Here is a 24,837-nt window from a genome sequence, read left to right on the forward strand (position 1 = left end):
TTTGCCTTGAGAGGAAATTCTGCAGCATGTTTTAATTGAAGATAAGGAAAAAATTTCTTGTAATTAAAGCTGTCCAAAAATAAAATGGGTAGCTTCAGTGGAAGTTATGTGTTTCTCTGTTAGGGGCTGGAGAGTTTTAAGTGGGGTTTGTAGGACTTATTGTGAGGAAAGTTGTAGTAGATACTTCTGCTTCAACTCAATCTCTTCTAATTTGGATTCTTGGAAGCACTGAAGCTATCCAAGGATAGATTTAGTGGATTCATTTGTTGAAAGAAGTTTGGAGGGATCATAAGCAAGCTATTCAGTATGTGGCACAAAGTAACCATTTGACAAATGTTTGCTGATTGAATTGAATCTTGGTTGGTAAGTGGAAAGGTGGGTGTAGAAGTTGGGGAGTTTTGGTGGCTTGTCCTACATTGGGGACATGAAAAATTAAATGAGAATTTAATATAACTATGATTTGCATAGTAGGTTTAGCTAATTTTTACATCTGATTTTCATTTGGAACCCATGACATTCTCTTAAAATGACTTTTTTCCCCCCTAGGTCTGCCATTTTTCTATGTCTTCCCAAAGAATTATTTAAAAATTTAAATTGAAATCATTTTGGAATTGACATTCATATTGCTGACCAAGAACAGTCATTTGAGTCAAAGAATTTGAGAGATTTACAATTTTTCCTTTGATTCAATTGTGAAACTATTACAATTTAACCATTTTGTAACAGTTTTTCAAATAGTAATGCTAACTTAACTGTAGCAATTTTTATTGTTTGAAACATTAATAAAATACTTATAGCTATGTGGAAATAATGTGCTTTGTGAATATTTTATGTTGTTCACTAACTTAGTTTTTAAAACCAAAATATATCAGAAATGAAAATTCTAACCTTTTTCTTGTTTTGGCCTAACCTTTGTAGTCAATATTTAGCAGACTTGAACTGCTAGAGAGTAAAACATTTTATTTCTTTTGATAGTGTTATATAAAGGTGCTATTAGCTAATAATTAAATATATTAAAACTATATTATTCAGTGAGGATGATAACCACCACAATAATAAAAGGCGACATAAAGATGCATTGTTAAGAATTTTAGAACTGCTTTCCACTAACAGCCCTGTCAGGATAGGATGATGAAATTAGAATGAAGAGCTCCATTGAGGAATATAGCCTGCTAATGGAAGGGCCAGAATGAAAGCCTGGCTCTTCACTGCAAGCCCAATGCCCCTGCTCGTGCCCCTATTATCTGTCTACTCAGTGGGGCTCACTAAATGTTGGGTGAGTGGATGGAGGGATACCTGTACCTCTCTGAATGTCAATGTCCTCATCAGTAAAGAGGGGGCAAAAATAACTGTAATGCTTTTGACAGGAACGTTTTGAAATGTGAGATAAAGTATGGAAAGTTTTTTTTTTTTTAACAAACCTTAAGATATTATATAGATGTCAGTTTGGGATATTATTTTTATGGGAATCTGAGGTAAAATTATGACGATAGAAACTTAGTCACTTATTTAAAGAACTTTTGGTTTATGATGCATTGATTTTTAGGAGAACAATAACCATCATTTTTAAGCTAACACTTGTATAAGACTTTATATTTTATTGATAAGTCAGCCAGTAATCATTTCTTAAATATATGCCAGATATATGTGTCTAGGCAAAAATTGGTCCCTGCTCTCAAGGAACTCATAGTGTAATAGGATAGAGTTTTTAAGGTTTGCAAAGTACTTTAAAAATGTAATCTCATTTGATCCTCAATAACCTTGGGAGGTAGTGATATTATTATTCCCATTATATAAATGAGAAAACTGGGGAGGGAAGTGAAATGACTTGAATCCAGCATCTGAGGCTGGATATAAACTCATCTCTTCACAGGCCCAGCTCTGTATCCATGACTCCCTGTAACTGACTCTTTTAGAATGCTTTCAGATTTATTTTCTTACTGGACTAAGGTAGTTATTATATTATCCTAATTTCATATTTAAGGACATTAAATAGCAGCAAGATTCTAGCATTTGCCTCAGTTTAGAACATGAGGTCAGGTCTTAAGCCCTGGGTCTCTTTCAGTTTCTTGAGCACACCCAAATCAGATTATTTTGCTGACTTCTACCTTTTCTACCATAAACAGAGAGAACTGGGAATCATTTGTATAAAAATAAGTGACCCTCTTCCCTGCTGAAGTAATCAGGGGAGAGAGCATGGAGGGAAGAGAAAGGTGACTCAGGGTTCACTCTAGGTGCTTCAAGAGTCCCAACAATCCAGTAAAAAAGACTAAGAAGTAATCATCAGACATGTAGACAGAATCAGTATTTATTAAGCACCATCTGTGTATTCTGGTGACAGACACAAAGACCAAAATGAGTGTTTACCTTCAAGGAACTTCCATCCTGATGGAAAATGGAAGTGACAGTCTCATGGAAGCCAAGGAAGAAACTGTGCAGCAGAGAGGTTGGTGGTGTGTCAGAAGGTGTAAGAGAAATAAGTCAAAGGAAGGTGAAGGACCCCTTGCTAACTGCCAACACATGTGGTCTCATGGTGGGTTTAGAAACCTGACTGCACCGTTGAGAGGTGCACTGGGTTGGGTGCACATAGCCACCTTTTTAGAACTTGAGCTGAGAGAAGAGATATAGCATGATGGAGTAAGGACGCAGCAAGGTCAAATAAAGGTTGGTTTGGGTGTTTGTTTTTAAAGAGAGATTCCTAATTAGGTAGTTATTAATTCTGACTGCTCTACCTTTGATCTGTTAGACCAAATCTGAATGGGCTATGACTCTCTTTATAGCAGATAAAAAATGAGCACAATGCTCTAAAGTATAGTTTAACTGAGATTTTAAGGGGAGGAAATGAGGTGTCCTAATAATTAAGGCACTGGATTTAGGAAGACCCAAGTTAGAATTATACCTCAGACACTTTGTGACTCTGGGCACTTAACCTCTTGAAAACTATTTCCCCCTCTGTCAAAAGGGAAAGTAATAGCACCTATGTCAGAGGATTGTTTGAGGTTCAGATGAGATGAGTGAATGAAAAAGCAGTTAATTAAGTTTTTACTTTTTATAAAGCAGATGTTTTAATCCACTGGAGAAGGAAATGGCAAACCACTCCAGATTCTTTGCCAGGAAAGCAGTGGGGTCAGTCTTGGTGTGCTGTGAAGCACAGGACCATGAAAAATCAGACATAAATGAACAAAAAATTCAGAAAGTACTCTGTTAAGTGCTGAGAATAAATGGAAAGGAAGACAGTCCTTTTAAAAACTCAGCTTCAAATAGAGGAGGTAACACTAAGTCAAATGGAAAGGTCCCATAGTCTTAGAGCATAGCAACAAAGCAGATGGTCAGGCTTTTTCTTTAATATCACTTTCATTAATAAAATCATATCAGTTTCTGACATTGAACCATTTGGTAGGGCCATGGGATTTGGTAATAGAGAACTTGGCAAATGGAGACCCTTTTGGATCTTGGGTAGCTGTACCATAGGAAGTATCTATGGAAATAGTCACTAAGCCACATCTTCGGAAGCGATCTGGGGACACCAACACAGCCTGAAGCTCGTGAGTTTTCCTGCTCTTTTGGTGGGCAGTGGATATTGGTGGTGATGGGAAAGCCCCTTATACCTGTTGGGGACAGACTGGCAGCAAGGCTGTGGGACAGAACAATTCCTCCTTCCTGGTGATATCTTATTTTCATGTCTGTCTCTTTCTAGAACGGGAGTGCCTTCAGAGCCGGGCTGTGTTTCAGGACTCTCCCTCACCTATTGAGAAAAAAAAGCAATACAATACTCAGTATGTATATGTGTGTGTATCACATAAAACATACTTCTGTATTAACTATGTTGCAGAAAAAGAAAAGAAAAATAAAGATGCCTTAATCTACACTTAGAGTTCATCATTTAAGTCTTCTCAGGTTTTTCTGAAACCATCCCCTTCTTCAGTTCTTATACCACATGTTCCATCACAGCCATATACTACAAGTTTAGAAGTTGTTTAGCCATTCCCCAATTAATGGGCATTCTTTCAATTTCCAATCTTTGCCACCACTAAAAAGCTGCTATAAATATTTTTGTACATATTGGTCCTTTTCCCTTTTCTTTGATCTCATTGGGATATAGATCTAATCATGGTATTAATAAGTCAAACTTTATGCAGTTTTATAGCCCTTTAGGAATAGTTATTTGCTGTCATTTTGGAGAAACCATTCTCATTTTGAAATTATTTAAATGACTAGGGAATGTTGACTTAAAATAATCATATGTATGGAATTAGAATTTGTCATATTTCATACTAGTTAACTGTGAGGTTATCATCATTACCTCTTTGCATATTTTGTTCCTTATATACCCTATCCCGTATCTTTGGCTTCCATCCTTTCTTTTTGCTCCCTTTCTCTTAGATGGCTAGGTAATATACCACTTCTCTTTAGTCATTCTGCCATTTTTATAGTGGCTGTGACTGGGGAAGAGTAGAAACACATTGACTATCTCAGCAAAAATTAAATCCTTTCAATGAATATTAATAAAAAAAAGAAAAACTTTAATCCCATTCCTGTCTCCTTCAACATTCTCTTCTCTCCATTCTCCTACATTCACTTAACCAGAATGTACTTTACTAACTCTAGTTGGTCTTGTCTTCTCAGGCACATCTTTGTTTTAGAGATATAATAGTTGATGTCCACAGCATAGTATTTGAAAATGAAAGATGACATATAGTAATATAGTTAACTAATCCTGTAAGAATTAAAATCCTGTATGAAGAAAGTTTTGGGGGTGTAATAGGCTCCTCTCTTCTCTCTCCCCTCTCCTTCCCTGCGCCCTCGCCCTGCAAGAGCTTAGCTTTGTTTTTTAATGACAAGTCATTTAAGTATAGAAACTTGCAGCTCTTACTGTCATTATGTCTTACTGTCATTATCTTTAAAGAATTTTCACAGCATAGCAGTTTCAAAAAAGCCTAACAATGGGGGATAGGGGAAGAGAAAAATCAGCTTTCTCAAAGTCTTGTAGAGCCACATCGTTGGTTAGAAGTCAGACATTTTGAAAAGGGTCTTCACCTATGCTATTTAAGACAGCAGCTGGATCATAAAGCTTTAAGATGGAATGACCATTGACAACGTTCCATGTTTTAAATTCTTTGATGCAGTGAAATTCTGTACCTAGTCAAATTATAGGATGTACTAGAAAAGGGTGTCACAAAATGGGGGCACCTTTGTTTGCTTAATTTTGGGTTAAGGAAAACACTTGGCTGCTCATGTTGAAGACACTGGAGTACAAGGCCTCCTTTTGGCTTGACCAGCCTCTCCCTGGCTCCCTCCTCCCTCCTTGGGCTGAGCCAGGCCCCTTTGGGTGGGTCCTTCACAGCTGTGGCCTTCAGGCCCTTTCCTTCCCTATGTCTTTATTCTCAGTGATCTGGCTTCTGACCTCAGTCCTGGAAACCTGCACTTTCCAGGCACTGGTGAGCTCTTTATAGTCCAGTTGTCTGGCTTCTTCTCAGTCCTCCTCCTCCTCAACCTTTTTTTCGCCTTTGACCCCCTCATTATATCTTCAGTATATATTCTCCTCTAGCTTTTCATGACATGTCTGTCTCTTAAGCTCTACTTCCCATTCTCAGTCCTAACTTTTTCATTCTCCTTTGCTGCATTTTCGTGCCCACTGACCATGGAGGTTGCACAAGGCTCTGTCCACGGCCTCTTCTCTCTCTGTGTTTCATGATTTCATCAGCTCCTGTGAATTCAGTGATCATCTTTATCCTTAGTCCCATATCCATTTATCCACTCTAACCTCTTTTGGGCTTCTGTTTTACATCTCCAACTGCTTATTGGCTATCTGAAATGGAACATCCCATTTATTGTTCAGTCATGTCCGACTCTATGTGACTCATATCCGTGGAATTTTTTTGGCAAAATTACTGAAGTGGTTTTGTTATTTCCTTCTCCAGTGTGTCTCCATTTTATAGATGAAGAAGTTGAGACAATCGGAGTTTAAAAGACTTACCTAGGCTCATACAGTAAGTTTCTGAGGCTGGATTTCAATTCAGATCTTCCTGACTCCAAGAACTCTGATCTATCACTGTACCAAATAGTTGCCCATATACATTTTAAACTCAGCATTGCCAAAAATGTACTTGTTATGTTCCCCCTCAAACCTTTTCTTCCTTCTGATTTTCCCATTCCTGTCAAGGACATGGGCATCTTTTCAGTCACTAGGCTCCCAGCCTAGGTATCATCCTCAACTGCTTATTCTTTTTTGCTCCTAAATTTTTGTTGTTACTTTTGTAGCATATCTGGTGTATTCCCTCTCTCATATCTGATGTAGACCTATCCTGGTGCAGACCCTTATCACTTTTAGGCCTGAACTATGACAGTGGTTCCTGATAGGTGCCTGCTATCAGAGGCTATTGCCATTCTTTCTGTCTTGGGTTTAGTATTTTTAGACACTCATAGAGTGAGCTTCTGCCTTTAGCAGTCTTTCTTCAGAGTTTTAACTATTTAACAACTCTCTCTGGGTTATTTTTAGAATTTGCACTCTACTCCTGAGCTTGTGCTCCAGTTGGTACAAGACCTCCCCCAAATCATGGACTACATTGTCCCTCAAATATGATGTCTATGGAAAGATGGATTCCAATATAGGGTATAGTTGTAATGAGGTACATGCATGGCAAAAGATAACTCATAACTTCTGGTACTAGAAGTCCTTTGTCTTTTTGTAGAGTATTTGTAAAATGCTTTTCTTTTCTTTCTTTCTTTCTTTTTTTTTATAAAATGCTTTTCACTGCCACAAAAGGCTAAAATATTGCTTTTAAAATAGATTAAATTTCATTAGTACTTGGTTCAAAATCAACTTTGGATGAATGCTTTTCTTTTTATACATTTGTACTTTCATTGTTTTCCCCCAACCAATTCCATTAAATTTTCAATTAATTCTGGAATTCTGGAATTTAAAACTTGTTATCAAGGGAAAACAAATGTCTAATATCCATTCAGCTGTTATTACTGAAGCTTACTAAAAAATTTTGGGATCAGTTTATGCATGGTGACTGGTGCTTTTGTTAGGATCCTAACAAGTTCCATCTTGTGTGTGTGTGTGTGTGTGTGTGTGTGTGTGTGTGTGTGTTCCCTTGATAACAATTTTAAAATTCCAGAATTAATTGGAAATTTAATGGAATTGGTTGAGGGGAAACACTGAAAATACAAATGTATAAAAAGAAAAACATTCATCCAAAATTGATTTTGAACCAAATACTAATGAAATTTAAACTATTTTAAAAACAATATTTTAGTCTTTTGTGGCAGTGAAATACATTTTACAAATACTCTATAAAAAGACTATCCATCTATAGTGAATGCATGAAAAAACTCGTCTTAACTATTATTGTGTGCCAAGTACTACACTAAGCTGTGATGATACAATTATGACAGTAAAGATAGTTTCTACTCTAAAATAATTTGCATTTTAATAATGTGGGAAACCACATGCATAAGGAAATAGAGCCTGTATTGGAGGATTGATCGAAAGTTCAAGAGATCCTGTGTATGTGGAGAATAGTTTGACATACTCTCTATGATAAGTAGCAGAGTTGATGTGGTCATGGTTCTCAAACTGGAGGGAATGGAGAGACTAGAAAGGAGTATAAGTGAGATGACAAGATTGTTGATGACACTATGGAAAAGATAAACAGAAAGGAAGTAGGTAATAAAGTAACACATGACTGGAACCTGCTTGAAAAAACCTGCCAGGTGACATAGTCACTAGCTGAGATGGGAATAGTAGAGGAAAGCCAAAGTTCAGGAGATTAAAGGGCATTAAAATCTCCAGGGTAAAATTTTTGACTGAGAAGAAATCAATAAAGATTAAATAATTTATGCTTCATAACATGATATAATTATTGGAATTAGATAACTTAAATTGTATAGTTTCTGTCAGTTGGCTATAAGAAAAACACTCAGTTTTAACAATTTTGTCCATTTTAGGTGAAAGGCTTTGAACAGATGTGAAAAAATGTTGACGACAGAAAAAGGAGTTGTGGAGGAATGGTTGTCAGAATTCAAGGTAATGTTCACTGTTCAATAATATAAACATACTAGATAAAGTTCATTTCCAAATAAATGCTAATCATTTTGCTTGTGACGCCAGCAAATTGAATCTGTCTAAATCATGAGAGTGGGTGCCTAGAAAATTGCTATGAACAATTGTTTTTCCCTCCCTTCTGGTTGAAAATAAGTTGATTTGCTTCACTTTTCTCCCACTCATAACAGTATTATGCTGATGCTAGAAGTAATCAACAAGAATAAGAAAGTCTTCATCTAAGTTTGGTTAATTCTGTAGTTATACTCTGGTGATGTGACTAACCATATACCAATAGAAAGAACTAGTTCTTTCTTCCTATTGCCTGCTTTCTCTCTGATACTTGAACTTAGCCTCTTTCTCATCTTCACTAAGCCTAATTGCTGTGCCTGTATAATAAACACAATGATGTATGAGTGGAATCAACTGTGGACATGTATCACCTGTAATTGCAACACAGATCTTCAGAAGTCAGTCAGCAATCACTAGTAGTCAATATGCATTTATTAAGCACTAACCATGTGCCAAGTACTATACCAAGTGTTGGAGATATAAAGGAAGTCCTACTCCTTTAGAGAGGGAACAAGCTAATGGGAGAAAACAACACCAAAAAACAAGGTGGGTAAGAGGGGAGGGAAGCTAGGCACAATGAAGTCCAAAGGAGTTTAATGAGGCAGAAAAATGAGGAGATGATTTACTCCTGTGACCTTTCTAAATGGAAAATGGGTCAGGGAGTGAGGGGGAGGAGGTGTGAGTATCATGGAAGAGGTAGAAGTTTCAGAGTTTTGCAGAATGATGAATTTCTTGAGATAATGATGAAGTCCAAGAATGCAGTCAGTAGAAAATGAGGAAAAAATTGTGACTTTTGGTAGCAAAAAAAATCAAAATCAATAAGCAAGTTAGAAGAAAGATTAAGAATAAGAAGATAAGGCATTCAATTGAGAAAACTGTGTCTTGAGCTTTAAATGAGCTATTGATGCCAAAAAATGAGACCAATACATATTATCATGATTTCCTAAAGAACTTTAACCAGGGTAAACCACTTGACATAAAGAGTAGAACAAAATTATCTAGAAATTCTCAGTAAAGAAATGCTTCATCTCTTTGCCAAATGGAAACATCTGTCAGCTGAGGATAATACCAGTTCAGAATATACATTTGTTTTAAAATCATATGGAGGAGAATGGTGGGTAGTTATGATCCGTATCATAAAACAAGAAGAAGAAAGACTATGTTTAACATGATTGCACATATACAGCCTTTGTCAAGTTGTTTGCTATCTTGGGGAAGGTGGAGGGAAAGGAGGAAGGGAGAAAACTTTGGAACTCAAAATCTTACAAAAATGAATGTTATAGAAGAGAGACCAATTAGAAGATTATTGCAATTTCTGAGTCATGTGAGAAACAAGATACTGGGATAGATCTTTTCCCTGTAACCTCCAACATATCAAACCTATTCCAGTAAAGAAATAATGCACTGAGGCAGGTAGATAGCACAATGGATAGAGCACTGGCCCTGAAGTCAGAAGGACCTGAATTCAAATCTAGGCTCAGACACTTAACACATACTAACTGTGTGACCCTGAGCAACTCACTTAACCCTAATTGCCTTGCAAAAAAAAAAAAAAGAAATTATGCACCAAAGTTGAAGCAACTTCAACTATCTCTGTGGTCTAGGATATGCAGAACTCATATTTTAAAATACCCCATCAAACTTATGAACTGATGCTTGCTCATTACCTTCCAGGCTACTGGCAGTGGGGCTGTACTAGCAGACCAAAGGACACAACACACACATAATCCACTCCCACATTCAACAAAATTTCAGGCTAAAAATTAAATTCTCAAAAATCAATAGTATTTCTATGTAATTATAAGAAAACACAAGAAGCAGTAATAAAAAGGACAAATTCCAAATATCTATATAATACAAATCTCTACAAAATGAATAAACTATATGGGGATCCACCTCCCATAGCACCTAAAAGATTCATGTAGATTCAGGTACAACGTGCTTCTTAAATAAAGAACATCCTAAATAGGTAGAGGAATATTCACTATTTATGGGTAGGCTATGGCAATTTAATAAAAATGACAATAATGCTGGATTTGACTTATACTTAAAAAAAAAACTATGCCAATCAAATTACTAAGGTTTTCAAAGGATAGGCACACTAATGCATCTTTGTTGGAGCTGTGAAATGGTGCAATCATTTTAGAAAGCAGTTTAGAATTATGCAATTAAAGTAAAATATCCATATCCTTTAACTGGGCTTATATCTCAAAGAAGTTGGAAATAAGAAAAAAGTCTCTATATCATCCCAAAAGATATATAGCAGCACTTTTTGTGATAGTGAAGAATTGGAAGCAAAGTTTGATACTCTTGATTGGGAGAATGAATGGAAAAATTGTGATACATGTGATAGAAAGGAAGATGATTGATTATGCTATAAGAACGAATATGTGTGATGAATACAAAGAAGCCTAGAAAAATCTCTGTGAACTGATGTAGAGGTGATCCAAGCTACAAAAGCAGTCTGCACAGTGACTACAATAATGTAAATGGAGAGAACAGTGACCCACTAAAAAATCACAAGGACTCCAATGAAGAGAAATAAAAAGACACCTTCAGTCTACACTTTTGTGTAGGGAAATTCATATGAACCTATGTTTTCAGACTTTTTCAATGAATCAATCAATTGTGCCTATTTTTCTCTCTTAAAAAATACAATTTGTCATATAGGATGGCTCTCATGGAGGGGGGAGGAATATTTAGGATAACTGTAGTGAAATAAGTAACAAAATCTCAATAAAAACTAGAAGAATAAGATGAAACAGTGGAGAAAAGTTTTCCCCCCCACCCTACTGCTTAATGTGCTCCAAATTGGACCTTCAGAGATAAATTGGACTTCAGACATAAGCTACCCTGTGGTGCCCTCCATGGGACCAGACATCCTCATCTTGAACCTGCCATTTCTTCACTGTTACCGTATCTTGCCTGTCCACTCTTGCTCTGAGAACTGTAATCAATATTTACATAGATAGACTGCATAGATTTGCATAGATAGAAAACTTGGCAAGACTTCCAACTAAGCTGTTGTTCCAAGAATATTTATGGATGAAACTAAAAGAAGATTAACAGGCAAAAAATGAATGATCCCTATAAATTTATAAGTGATTCTAGCATTAAAAACTCTGCATGCTAGTATCATAATCCTGGTTGTGTTATATAAGGGAAACAAAAAATGTCCCTGAAGAAAATAAATTTAGGAAGAACAGCTGGCCAGATTCAAAATTTACAGAGGAGCTCATTGCAGGAGAACACAATGTCAAGATCATGGAAAATTTGATTCTTAAGGTATTCGAAAGAGGTGAAAGATTCCCCAAAATATTAGATCTTAATATTATACAAAAAGGCAATGAAGAAAATGTCAATTACTACAAATTCATATGCCCCTTTACCATCTTAAAAAAAAAAGTTGATGAAGACATAAAAAGAGAATAGACAGACTTTTGCAAATGTTCTAAATGTTCTCTTCCAACCCCCCCCCCCCCCCCCCCCCCCCCCCCCCCCCCCCACTGCTTAATCTGCTCCAAATTGGACCTTCAGAGATAAATTGGACTTCAGACACAAGCTACCCTGTGGTGCCCTCCATGGGACCAGGCATCCTCATCTTGAACCTGCCATTTCTTCACTGTTACTGTATCTTGCCTGTCCACTCTTGCTCTGAGAACTGTAATCAAGCCAATATGACCGTTGTCTAGGTTGCCCTGTTTTGATCACCACCTTTGTAACTTCTAAGATCCAAAAATTCTTCTGGACTGTCTCTCTCCTATATCTGGGGACTGTCCTTCTGGGCAGGGACTTTCATATTTATATTTCCATTGCTTACTATCTAATAAGTATTTATTCAATGCTTTTTTCATTCATTCATACAGCAAACTTCAATTTTATAGTCACATAATTTAAAGTATAGAAAATTTTATCTCTGTTCTTATATTAAAAAAAAATCCATCTAATTCAAATCAAAACAGGTTCTTTTCTAGCTTTTAAGTTCTTTTCTAGCTTGTGCATGTGCCAAAATAAATAAGAATCCTTGGAAGATATATCAACAAAAGTACCTGTTCATCCTCCAATTAGTAATATTAAATGAGACACAGTTTGGAAAAAGTATTTTCCCTTTTCATGATGGATGGCCAAACAGTATTCAGAAGTGAGATTCCCTCTGAAGTGTGAGGTTTTCCATTTCCTCCTGTTTGCAGATTCATTGTGTTGTTTGCATGAAGCTCTAAAAATTTACAAAGTCCTATTATGGGGATTAGGCTCACCTACCTCTAGCCACAGAGAAAAGCACCAGTGCATGCAGAGGGTCTTGTTGTCTAGTCTGTGATAAATATTCCTTAGAACATTTGTCCAATGCTATGTGGATCTTGCATGAATAGTACAGTCAGGAAAAGAGCTGGGACCAGAATTGAGCAGCAGGAGGAGACTGGGCTGGATTGTTTCCAGAAAACTGAGTTGTTTGGTCACCTTGGGCTTCCATCTTCCAGGGACACATGTCTTTGAACATGAAGTTACAGTCTCCCAAGAATTAAAGTTGAGGGTTGCTCAAGGAGCAGTGGAGAGGTACATGGTAGGCATGAGCACACTGCACGTGGAGAAACAGGAGAAAGGATCTCATTCGATAGAGAGGAGAAAATGGGCTGAACATGTCATTACCAGACAGATGATTGATGGGCAGCCCATGTGCTTCTGTTGGTACCTCAGTAATCTACCCATGACTCCCAATATAAAAAAATACAATAAAACATAGATATGTTAATGTGTGGCTTCCTAAGTCAGTGTGTCTGAAGGGATCTATCTTAATGAGGTAGTATCCCCCGTTTCTATTTGAGTTTGGCTCCACAGATACTAGAGCAAGGATCTGCAACATTGGGTGGTGCTCCTTTGGAGGATTTCTGGGAGGATGTGCCCCAGGGCTGGGCAGGTCACTCTCTGAGTCTTATGATTAAGACCACAGACTCATTCCAGTTCCTGAGCTGTGCCCCTGCTTATGGTCCAGTAGTCTAGAATGTCATACACTATCCTGGAGTGAAGTTTGTCTATTTTTAATTGCTCAGCAAAATCATATACGTGCCTCCCCTTTATTTTTACATTGTGTGTATGTGTGTCTACATATTTGCACTCTGTGTTAAAAGTATGATTAGTCTTTATTTTCCACTTCAGGAATGCTTCATTTGTAACAGAATCATGAGTTCTTGGCAGTAGCTGAAGTGGTGCAGATTGCCTGCAAGTGTTATGTTTGCTCAATGGAATGTCATCCTACTTAGACTATTTTCCTATTTATTGCAATGGTGAAACTTAAAACTTAAATATGGTCATCTATTTTCATAATAACAGAAGCAACCATTAATGCAAATAATTGAAAACTAGGAATAATTCATTTCTTTGATTCTCAGACACTACCCATCTGCCTGTAATCATCAGAATGAGCAAGGTTATATGCTCATTTATCTCAGGAAACAGAATTCTCTCCATTCTGCAGGGCAGAATTGGACTGCTTTCACGTCCTTCAGGCTGCAATAGTTCTGTGTATGATTTCCTTTTCCTGGGATGGCATAAGGAGGCTTGAAAATTTCAAGGAAAAGAATCAGAGTATTTTCTAGTGGATACTGGGTACCTAAAACCACACTCAAATGGATGATGATGATATGGATTTACAACCTTTCAGAAGTCATATATCATCTTTTTTTTAGAAATTTGAATTGGAAGTTTTGCATTTGCAGTGATTTTTAGTTCAGAAGTTCTTTCTTTATAGACAGCAAACTATTGTTGCATGTTAATAAGCTGTTAAAAAATGGAAGTCTCATATAAAATTGAAGTGTAGTTTAGTCTTTATTCTTTCTTTTTCTTATTGAGCTTACTCATGTCTGATGGATACTTATATGGGCTGTGATATGCTCTGGCTACAGTTGTACAACATGACCTCATTTCTCAGGGGAGCTGGCCCTATCCTAATCCTGGACAGTTAAATGGTCATGGATGTCAATATTCCCCTGCCCCAAGAGCCCAGTAGGGCTGTTCCTGCAGTTATTTCTAGGTTGAGGTCATTTTGTGGTGATCACTTCTGGAGGATGTGAATTACTTTTTTAGCACTTCTTTCTCTCCTTAGGCCTAGTAGTTTATTTTTCCCTCAGAAGAAACTGAGGTAAGAGAAAGGGGGAGAGGAAGAAATTCTTACTGATGCTTTAAGGAAAGTTGAAAGGCGATAAAAATGTAAAAAGACATTCATTTTTGGATAATTTTAAGAAGGGAGTCATGAAAATTAAATTCACTTCATTATCAGTGCTGCAAAATATTAAAATCAGACTTTAATTTCATCATGGTTTGTTAGAAAGGATAGCACATATAAATTATACTTTAATTCCATTTTGTTCAGGATAGGAGAAACTGGACTTGCATAGTAAATAGCCCCCAGAATCTTGTGGGCCTTGCCAGTGATGCCATTAGTTGCTGGCCACTGGTAAAAATCAGTTCAGGGATTCTTAAACTTGTTCCCCCTTTCAATCCTTTTTATCAGAAATTTTACGCCACCTTGGGTATATAGGTATATGAACTAAGTATACAAATCAAACATTTACTGATAATAAATCATAATTTTGCAGCCCTCACATTGTTATGTGACCCCACATGGGGTCATGAAGTGCTACTTAGCTCTAGTATTTTTATAGATTTTAGCTTATCACGGATGTGTGTGTGAGAATCCCAAAGTTCTAAGAGGAAAACTCAACCAAATATATTGAGTAGTTCTTTAGTTATTAATCGACATCTTTACCTCTTTTTTATATCCTCAACATTTAATATGGTGCCTGGCACTTAGTAGGCACTTCATGTTGATTGACTCTGACTGAGTTGGAGCGAATCGTGTAAGAGGATAAGTTCCTAATTATCACAGCACAGAGAGAAGTCCGGTAATAGCAATGGGAAGCAAGGAATAAGTTTATGTGCCCAATTCAGGAGATGGTAGCAAAGGATATAGTTAGTTTCCAGATGGGCCATGTTTGCAAGAAAATGGCAAGATTTTAATAGGAAGAAGTCTAAGATGAAAAAGAGGATATAGAGCAGAATCAGGTGCCAGAGGGAAGGATATAGGGAAGAGGGTGGGGCAAAAAAGAGGATTTTTGCCCATGGCTGTCATTGCATGTGTGAAAGACCCAGTTTGTTAGCCTTAGAACAAAAAAAACCTAGCCTTTGACTGGAGCGTTTACCCTTCAGGGTCCTATAATAGGGACATCTTGAACTGGGTAGCTTAGTTAGGACAAGTGTAGTGCTAATGAGCCATGGAGTTCTGGTGCTAATAAGCGGTAAAGGATTCCATTTTCCTGTTCGGAACCATCAGACTTGTGTCAGTCTCTGTTTTGGAAAGGCATGCCTTTAGTTCCAAGGAGGATCTCTGAAGGGCTAAAGTGGATGGATCACTACTGAAACATTTCCATTACATGAAAAATAGCTCAAAAAGTATAGATTATCTTAATGGGAAAACCATTAAGCATTCACAGCATGAGTGAGTGAAATTTTTATATAAATAGGTCTTCATAATTTGTTTTTGTATTTCATTTCCAGCTTGTAAAGTGATTGCTTTTTGAAAATCTATTTTTAAATTATTGTCTTTCAGATTAGCTTGTGCTCTTTTGAATGCACTGTATAATTTCATCTAACTTGTTTTCGTCCCTCTAATTTGTCCTTGTTTCTTGGTGGCCGATGATATGGCAAGACTCAACAATCTTGTCCTATCATATATGTGATTGATTGACAAGGGTTGTTTTTTTTTTTTTTTTTTTTGGTTGTTGTTCAGTCTTTACCATATTCCTCTTTTCTATACCCTTTGCACCATGCCCCCTATCCCCCCCATCCTTGCAATTAATTCTAAGTCTGCTTCTTAACCATCTGCCAAATGATGCTTCTGTGGAGCATCTGGCTTCTTTTTCAGATCTTGCCAAGCATTAATTTCTACAGCATGGTTTTCCATCATTACTTTTAGGTTTCTGATTGGGTTTTCTGAATCTTGATAAGTACCTCTTTCATATGAAAGGCCACTCTCTCTGGGTAGGGCTTTGCTCCTACTAGATAGTTGATAATAATTACTTGGTGAAACAAATTTTGATATGCTTTATTGCTTTAAAGTTTTGTAATATTATTATAATATTTAAATGTAATGACATTTTAAGATTTTCATTATTCTGAAAACTGTATAATCAGGGCAGGCATCTTTTCTCATTTTTCATAGCATCTTTTTTCCATATTCATAAAGTAAATTAATAACAGAATTGGGCAAGAAATCTGGAAGTATTGACTGTATTCATTTATCTATTTTAGAGTACTTTTCCTCTTATTAATGATAATAAATTCTGGGCTAAAAATATTTCCTAGAGATTATAACTTTGAATTTTTTCAGAAAGTAATTTAATTTCAAGATCTTTTCTGTTTTTTACAAACAGAAAATTTTAGTTTCTCTAATATTTTTTGAATTTTTGTGTAATCTATTTTATAGTTTTTTTAAAATTATGATTATGATTGGTAACAGGTTTTTTTTTTTTTTTTTGGTAGTCTTAATTTAGATATATTTTTAGGCTCAAGGATCGAGGATCAGACTGAGGCTTCCAACCTTGGTTGAACTGATCCAACCATTCTGGTTTTCTTTTTTGATAACCATTTCCTTTTATATAAATTCCTCCTTTATTAGGTTACTGTTGATCAAATGACTTAAATGGAATGTTGCCTAGAGATCTTTTGTTACATGCTTTTGAAATATTGACGAATGTCCTAATTTGTCTTTATGTAAATAGTTTCAGAACAAACAATTTTCTCTTCTTTGGAGAAAGGCAGAAGGTCCTTAACTAATTCACATTTACTTAGCATTCTGGTAAAGAAATGCCTGTCTTAGGAATGGGAGACAGGAATTGATTTTGTTATGTGAAAAAAAGGATTTCTAAATCATCTTTTGAAAGTAGATACTTATAGTTTCCTTGACCAAGTTCTTGTTCTATTTATCTTTAATGAGAAATGATTGAATATCTTTATGACAAAATTCCCAGTTGTGTCATTTCATCTATCTCTGTTTGGACATTTAATTTCTCAATTAGATTAAACCCATCAATGCAGTATCAAGAAAGGGGAAGTGCTACATGGTAGTGTTTCAGAATGACTATTAAGAATATTCTAGGTTGAGTGTTTCTGATAAAGGTCTCATTTCTAAAATATAAAGACCTGAGTCAAATTTATAAGAATAAAAGTCATTCCTCAAATAATAATGGTCAAAGGATATGAACAATTTTCAGATGAAGAAATTAAAGCCATCATCTCTAGTCATGAAAAAGTTCTAAATCTCTATTAATTAGAGAAATGCAAATAAATCAACTCTGATTTACCATCTCATACCTCTCAGATTGGCTAAGATGACAGGATAAGATAATAATAATTTAGAGGGGATGTGGGAAAAACTGGGACACTAATCATTGTTAGTAGAGTTGTGAACTGATCCAACCATTCTGCAGAGCAATATGGAACAGTACCCAAAAGGCTATCAAATTGTGCACAGCCTTTGATTCAGCACTGTCACTCCTGGGTCTGTATAGCAAAGTAATCATAAAAAAGGGGAAAGGACCCACAAATGTTTGTAACAGCTTTTTTTGTTGTTGTTGTTGTGACAAGGAATTAGAAATTGAGTGGTGTCCCATCAAATAATGTTAATGAAATACTGTTGTTCTGTAAGAGATAATGGAGAGACTGAACTTCATGAACTTACATGAACTGATGCTGCTTGAAGTGAGCAGAACCAAGAGAACATCATAAACGGTAACATCAAGATTGTGTGATGATCAACTATGATAGATCTAGCTCTTTTCAGCAATATAGTGATACAAGATAATTCCAATAGTCCTTGAATGGAAAATTGTTGTGTTATATGAGCCACCTGCCAATGGCTGCTGGAGGTCTAACTCAGACCTCTTTAATGGATCTTGTCATGTGAGAGGATGATGATGATGATGATGATGATGATGATGATGATGATAATGATAAAAGGACACTGCGAGGCAGTTGGGTTCTCTGACCTTTCTCCTCTTGCCTCCAATTTATTTCATTTCCAATCCATAGGCAACATCTGTGAGGGCTACTTTGCAGCTCCTTCAAGTGTTATGATTCAGAGCTGTGGAGGCTCTTGGAGAACTGATCTGCCCCTTCACTTAGGCATGGTCCTTAACAGAAAATACCATCTACCTGTAAAAAAAGAACTAAGGAGACTTAATGCAGATTGAAGCATACTATTTTCACCTTTTTTTGGGAGGGGGGATGTTTTTTTTCTTGTGGTTTTCCCTTTTTGTCTTGATTTTTCCCCCCAACATGATTCATATGTAAATATGTTTAAAATGATTGTATATGTATCGGATTGCTTGCTGTCTAGAGAAGGAGGAGGTGAGGAAGGGAAGGAGAAAAAAAAATTTAGAATTCAATATCTTACAAAAATGAATGTTGAAAACTATCTTAACATAATTGAAAAAATAAAATACTATTAAAATTTAGAAAAATAAAGAATATTCTAGTTTAGTCTTCCCTGAAGGAACATAATTGTATTCCATTTACTTGTGATTTTTTTCTTTCCCTTTACATTGTTGTAGATTGTTTTTATTGCTCTGCTCACCTCTGCATCAGTTCATAGGGATCTTTCCAGGATTCTTTGTATTCATCATATGACATTTTTATAGTACAATCATCTTCCATTTCATTCATCTGCCACAATTTAGCTAGTCATTCTCCAGTCTAGGGGTAATCAAACTTTGTTTCCAGTCCAGTAGTGAACTACCACAAAAAGTGCTGCTATAAATATTTTAGTTTATATAAGGACTTTTTTCTTAATTGATAGCCTCTTTGAGCGAAATTTTAGTCACTTGGTTATGCCATTTCATAGCTCTACCAAAGATGTACTAGTGACAGAAGGACCTTTTCCTGCTTTGAAGTTTCCTTGAGAGTAGATGGCAAAGTGGATAGAGTGCCACTGGACTGGATTCAGAGGGATTCTGATACTTCCTAGCTGTGTGACCCTGAGCAAGTCACTTAACCCTGCTTGCCTCAATTTCCGCATCTGTAAAATGATCTGCAGGAGAAAGTAACAAGCGATTCCAGTATTTTTGACAAGGAAACCTCAAATGGGATCACAAAGAGCTGTATACAATTGAAATGAATGAACATCCTGATTTATTAACCAGTCTGTATATTTGATACTAGAAGAGTAATTGACATAACTATTGTAATGCTTATTCTCTCTAAAATATAGAGAATCTGATATTTTCGTTGAGTTTAAACTTAAAATTTCTTATATATGACATTCTAAGTATATTAGTTGTATCAATAAACTGAAGTCCTAACTTTTATGTTTACAAAATTATCAGAAATTAAATACCATGAATTATAGCAGTTGAATCTCTTCAGTTTAAAAATAATAGAACTAATGAGATAATTCAAGCCAGTTCCAATGATCTCATAATGATGAGAGCCATTTACATCCAGAGAGAAGACTGTGGGAACTGAGGGTGGATCACAACATAACATTTTCACTCTTTTTGTTGTGGTTTGTTTGAATTTTATTTTCTTTCTCATTTTTTTTTTAACTTTTTGATCTGATTTTTCTTGTGCAGCAAGATTATTGTATAAATATGTATGCTTATATTGGATTTAACATATTTTTACCATGTTTAACATATATTAGATTACATGCCATCTAGGGGAAGGAGTGGGAAAAATGGGGGGGGGAAATTGGAACATAGGGTTTTTCAAGGGCCAATGTTGAAAAATTATCCTTGAATATATTTTGAAAATAAACTTCAATAAAAAATAAAAATAATAGAACTTGCAGCTTTCCATGTTGTATACAATTATTAATCTTCTCTTCTCATTTTAGTTGCCTAAGTGAACATAAAAGTTGACTGCTGGTGGCATTTAGATTATTTTTATCACTCAGTTGATTTACATCCACACTGACAATGGAAATAATGGGGTGATATCATCAATTCAAATGTGCTTTTGTTTTGTTTCTAGACACTACCAGAAACATCTATATCAGAGTATGCCAGAAATTTGAAAGATAAGAGTACTTTGGTTTCATCTTTATATAAAGTTATCCAGGAGCCACAAAGTGAGGTAGGTGATTGGATTTCTTTAGAAAGTTGTGTCCATAATGTTGTACATTGGGGTTAGTTTTTAAACTGATTTTGTTTAGAAGCTGATAAAATTTAACTTTTGAAGAGAACCTTACTTGATTCCCTTTGCTGCCTTTTTCTCTTATCCAAAGACTCCTTTTGGTCAAGGATTGTCTCATCTTTGTCTGCCTTCTCAGTCCCTAGAATGTGCCTGTTCCATAGTAGGTGCTTAAGTAACGCTTGACAATCCTGTGACTGAGTTTGGCTCTGACTGTGTGTTCTTTTCCAAGGGCTGCAGACAGCCACAGCTGCATTTGGCCACATCAGAGGCAGGGACAAAGCTCCTCCATTCTCTTATTTCTGTTTCAATTCCAGTAATTTAATTTGGATTTTAATTACTTCTCACCTAAGTGATTACTTATAAACCTCAAAATTATTTGCATATATGCTAAACCCTTTACAATTATTATCTCATTTGATCATCATGGTAACGCTGGGATATAGGTACTGTTTTTATCTCCATTTTACAGATTTTCCTAAACTGAGGCTTACAGGGATTAAGTGATTTGCCCAGAGTCCCATAGCTAGGAAACATCTGAGGCTACATTGGAACTCAGGACTTCCTGACCCCAGGCTCAGCTCTATCCACTGAACCACCCAGTTGGTCTCTAGACAGTTTCATTAAAAGTACATTTTTTTTCTCATTTTAACATCACTGATCAAAAGCTGGATGAAAATTTGGAGGCCATTTCCTTCTCCCTTTTCATTTTATAGAGGAGAAAGTAGAGAGCCACTGATGGGGAGTGGCTTAGCCAAGGTTCCTAGAGAGAGATTGGAACCCAGGCTCCAGAGCCCAGAGCCGAGAACCTCCACTTTACCATGCTGCCTCATTTAAAAAAAAATGTCATTGTCATACTCCATGCTGACAGGGCACTCTAACATCCCTTTGTAACAATACAATGAATCAAACTAGATCGATGCATTGACTATGACTGGTGGTTTCTTGTTTGGTACTCAGAACCCCTCCCCCTCTCTGAGGTTCTTTTGTGGGGGTTGTTTAGGCTTTTGCTGCTTTCCCATTTTTCTTATCTGTTGTGCTGCCCAGACTCTCCTGAAAACATTCAATAAGAGCTATGTGGACAGACTCTGAGTTTTTTACAATTAAATGCCCATGATTATTTTTCATCATCTTTTTAGACCTCATCCCTTGTACTTAGAATTAAAGTCTCCCTGAGTATAAGGATGTATGTATGGGGACTTAAGAATCTTGTTAAATTCTTTGTAGAATTTCATTCTCTGCAGCCATTGTTGGTACCTGTCACAGACTTGTCATGAACAGTCATGAGCTGTTTATATAACAGTTTATACTGTTTATCCTTACTGTGAATGTAAAATAGGTAAGATGATCCAGGACTCTATTAAGTGTTTTTTATTGTCTTTGGTCATATGGTAAAATTGCCTGTGTGACCTTTTTGTCTAGTCAAAAGCTTTGGGAGATCACAACAGTGGAAAGGGCTCTGGAGTTGGGCAAATCATTTGGCCTCCCAGGACTTTGAGTGCTTCATTTAAAAATGAAGGATCGGACAAGAGGAGCTCTGGACTAGCCTTGACCTTGAAAGCTCTAAATATCTAACTTGAGAATCCTTTTCTCTCTCTAAGAGACTCATACTGTTATCAGTTCTTCTGTAGTCATTCTTTTCTTTATCCACAATTTCTTTATATTTTTGGATTTCTTTTCTTTTCTAAAATAATAATAGCTTTTTATTTTTGTAAATATATGCAAAGATAGTTTTCAACATCCACCCTTGTAAAACCTTATGCTCCAAATTTTTCTCCCTCCTTCCCCAGTTCTCCCCTTCCCTAGGTAGCAAGTAATCCAATATAGGTTAAACATGCAAGAAAAATCAGATCAAAGAGGAAAAAAAATGAGAAAGAAAAAAATAAACAACAACAACAAAGGTGAAAATACTGTGCTTTGATCCACATTCAATCCCCATAGTTCTCTCTCCAAAAGCAAATGTTTCTCTCCATCTCAAGTCCATTGTAATTGGCCTGAATCATCTCGCTGTTGAAAACAGCCACATCCCTCAAAACCAATCATCACATAATCTTGTTGTTACTGTATACAGTGTTCTCCTGGCTCTACTCACTTCATTTAGCATTAGTTCATGTAACTTTTTCCAGGCCTTTCTGAAATCATCCTGCTGATCATTTCTTGTAAAACAATAATATTTCATAACATTGATATGTCATAACTTAGTCAGCCATTTGCCAGCTGATGGTCAAACACTCAGTTTCCAGTTCTCTTACACTCTAAAAAGGGCTGCTTACAAACATTTTTGCACATAAATGTCCTTTCCTTCTTTTATGATCTCTTTGGGTTATAGGCCCAGAAGAGAGACTGCTGGATCAAAGGGTAGGCACAGTTTGATAACCCTTTGGACATAGTTCCAAATTGCTTTCCAGAAGGGTTGGATCATTTCACAACTCCACCAACAGTGTATTAATGTCCCAGTTTTCCCACATTCTCTCCAGCATTTATCATTACTTTTTCTTGTCTTCTTAGTCAATTCGGATTTATTTTCTAAGATGAACATCAACTTGTCTAGTTTAGAGTAGGACATGAAGTCCTTAGGCAGTGATTGCATATTAAAAGTAAAAATAGTTAAATTAATGTTTATAGATGTTCTTGCTGTCACTCCCTATCTGTTCCTGGTTTCTATGCTGCATCATAGTTACTCTGGCTTTTTTTGAAGCTCAGTTCAAATCTGCTCTTTGGTTGTAGACCTTCCCCTAGCTGCTCAGTTAAAGTTAACTTCTCCTCTCAAATTTCCTTTCAACTACTCTCTAGGTATCTTGAATGTACCTATTTACATGATACCTCCCTATCTGAATGTAAGCTTTTTTGAGGACAGAGCATTTTTGATCCTTTTTATATCCTCCATGATCAGCACTGTGCTGAGCATACAATAAGTGCTTAATATATTTATGTTGTGTTTGACTGACTTGGAATGGACTAACTGGGCTTGTTGACCCACCATTAGCAGTGTTTTTATTCTGAGCTGATCTATCTGACAGGTAAGTGCCCTGGTAAGAGCTGGCAAAGTTAAAGTTTAGGGTCGCCAACCCACCGAGTATCCAAGACTTGGGGGGCCCAGCCCATAGGTGGGGGTGCTCCCCTTCAGTCTGCACTCACTGAGGGCTTGGGTGTTTCATTGGCTTAAGAGAGTAATTATGGGCTTTGTGGTCTCAATTTTGTTTTGTTTTATTTTTGAAGGGGAATGCTGGGCACTTTTCTACAGGAAAGAGGGAAAAGACCTGGTGGCCTGGCTTCTGCTCTTGCCACGAAAATTCCCCAGGGTCTGCTTCTGAATGTCCCCCTTTTTCTTGTAGGGTCTTGCTCCAGCAGGGAAAGTTCTTTGTTCTGTCACTCAATCTGTTAGCTCTGACTGTCCCTGACCACGCTCCTCTTTCTCCTCAGTTACTCGAACCCGTGTGTCACCAGCTCTTTGAGTTCTACAGAAGTGGGGAGAAGAAGCTCCTCCTCTTCACTCTGCAGTTTCTCCCGGAGCTGATGTGGTGCTACCTGACCATGTCCACTGCCTGGAAGCGGCAGAGCACGGGCTGTGTCGAAGCTCTCCTTTTAGGCGTTTACAACTTGGTTTGTATGACGGGGAGGGCCCGCCTGCAAAGTCTGTGGCCATCCCTGCTCCCGATGGCTCCCTTTTTCTCTGAGTTTGGTGTCCATTTTTTCCTTCTTGTTTTGAGAGCAGCTTTATTTACATGAACATATCGCATATTTTCTTTTGTTTCACTTTCTGTTACATGCAAGAATTAGTTTCCACTCATCTTTTGCTTTTTCTTTTCTGAGCACATTGAAACTTCATGTTCTAATGCAAATTGTAAGCTATTGGTATTTGGAAAGCCCTCAGTCCCCTTTGTTTCTGCAGGGAGAAGTACGGTGGTAGTGAAGTGTCCACAGACTGCCAAGAATTCCCATTGGCTGATAGTCTCAAAACATGAACCTAACTGCAGTTATACTGAATGGGGAGTCTGTGCTACCCGTCTGCCCTTGCTCTTCCTCGGCCATGGCGCTCTGGGCCCAGCTGGTTTCTGCTTCTTTTCCTTTGCTTCTTTTGGGACTCAGCAGGGATCAGGGAACAGAGAGACAGATCAAGGTCTGGGAGTCTTCTGCACAGAGGTAGTTCAACCCTGCAGATCACCAAAGAAAGAGCTGAGTCAAGAAGGAAAGTGTGCCCTGGAAAGAGCCCCACATCGGAGGAGACTGAGAGGACACCACCGTAGTGGTGAGAGAGTGAGGGGAAAGGAGGGGATGGGGACCCTCAGAATCATGTGCTTCAGACGGTCAAGAAGGATGAGGCTCAAGAAAGGACCCCAAGCCTGGTCACCAAGAAGTTGGGGTTACCTTTGACAAGAACAGTTCTGGCTGGGGGGACTCAGTCAGAAGGCAGAAGCACAGGATGCAATGTGAGTGAAAGAAAGCGGGCATTGCAGCCGTAGAGAATCTTTTCCAGGGTTTCGGCTGAGAAGAGAGAGAGGCAAGCTGCCAAAGAGAGCTGAGGAGATGTTGGCAAC

At 37.1% G+C, this 24,837-nt stretch overlaps 1 protein-coding gene across 5 annotated transcripts in view; it reads left to right on the plus strand.

Moving 5' to 3' along the window:
• FAM126A (family with sequence similarity 126 member A) overlaps positions 1–24,837 on the plus strand; it is a 98,529-nt gene that overhangs the window by 32,187 nt on the left and 41,505 nt on the right. For 3 of the 5 annotated variants that reach the window (XM_031940624.1, XM_031940628.1, XM_031940627.1), the window contains exons 2-4: positions 7,954–8,032; positions 20,141–20,242; positions 23,723–23,902. In XM_031940624.1, the coding sequence (XP_031796484.1) occupies positions 7,982–8,032; positions 20,141–20,242; positions 23,723–23,902 (333 nt within the window). In that variant the 5' untranslated portion in view covers positions 7,954–7,981. Of the gene's footprint in view, positions 1–957; positions 1,277–5,912; positions 5,991–7,953; positions 8,033–20,140; positions 20,243–23,722; positions 23,903–24,837 lie in introns of those variants that run through there. The other 2 variants (XM_031940626.1, XM_031940625.1) reach the window with 2 other exon arrangements.

The sequence above is a fragment of the Sarcophilus harrisii genome, chromosome 5 (assembly GCF_902635505.1).
Source record: "Sarcophilus harrisii chromosome 5, mSarHar1.11, whole genome shotgun sequence".
Taxonomy (NCBI): Eukaryota; Metazoa; Chordata; class Mammalia; order Dasyuromorphia; family Dasyuridae; genus Sarcophilus; species Sarcophilus harrisii.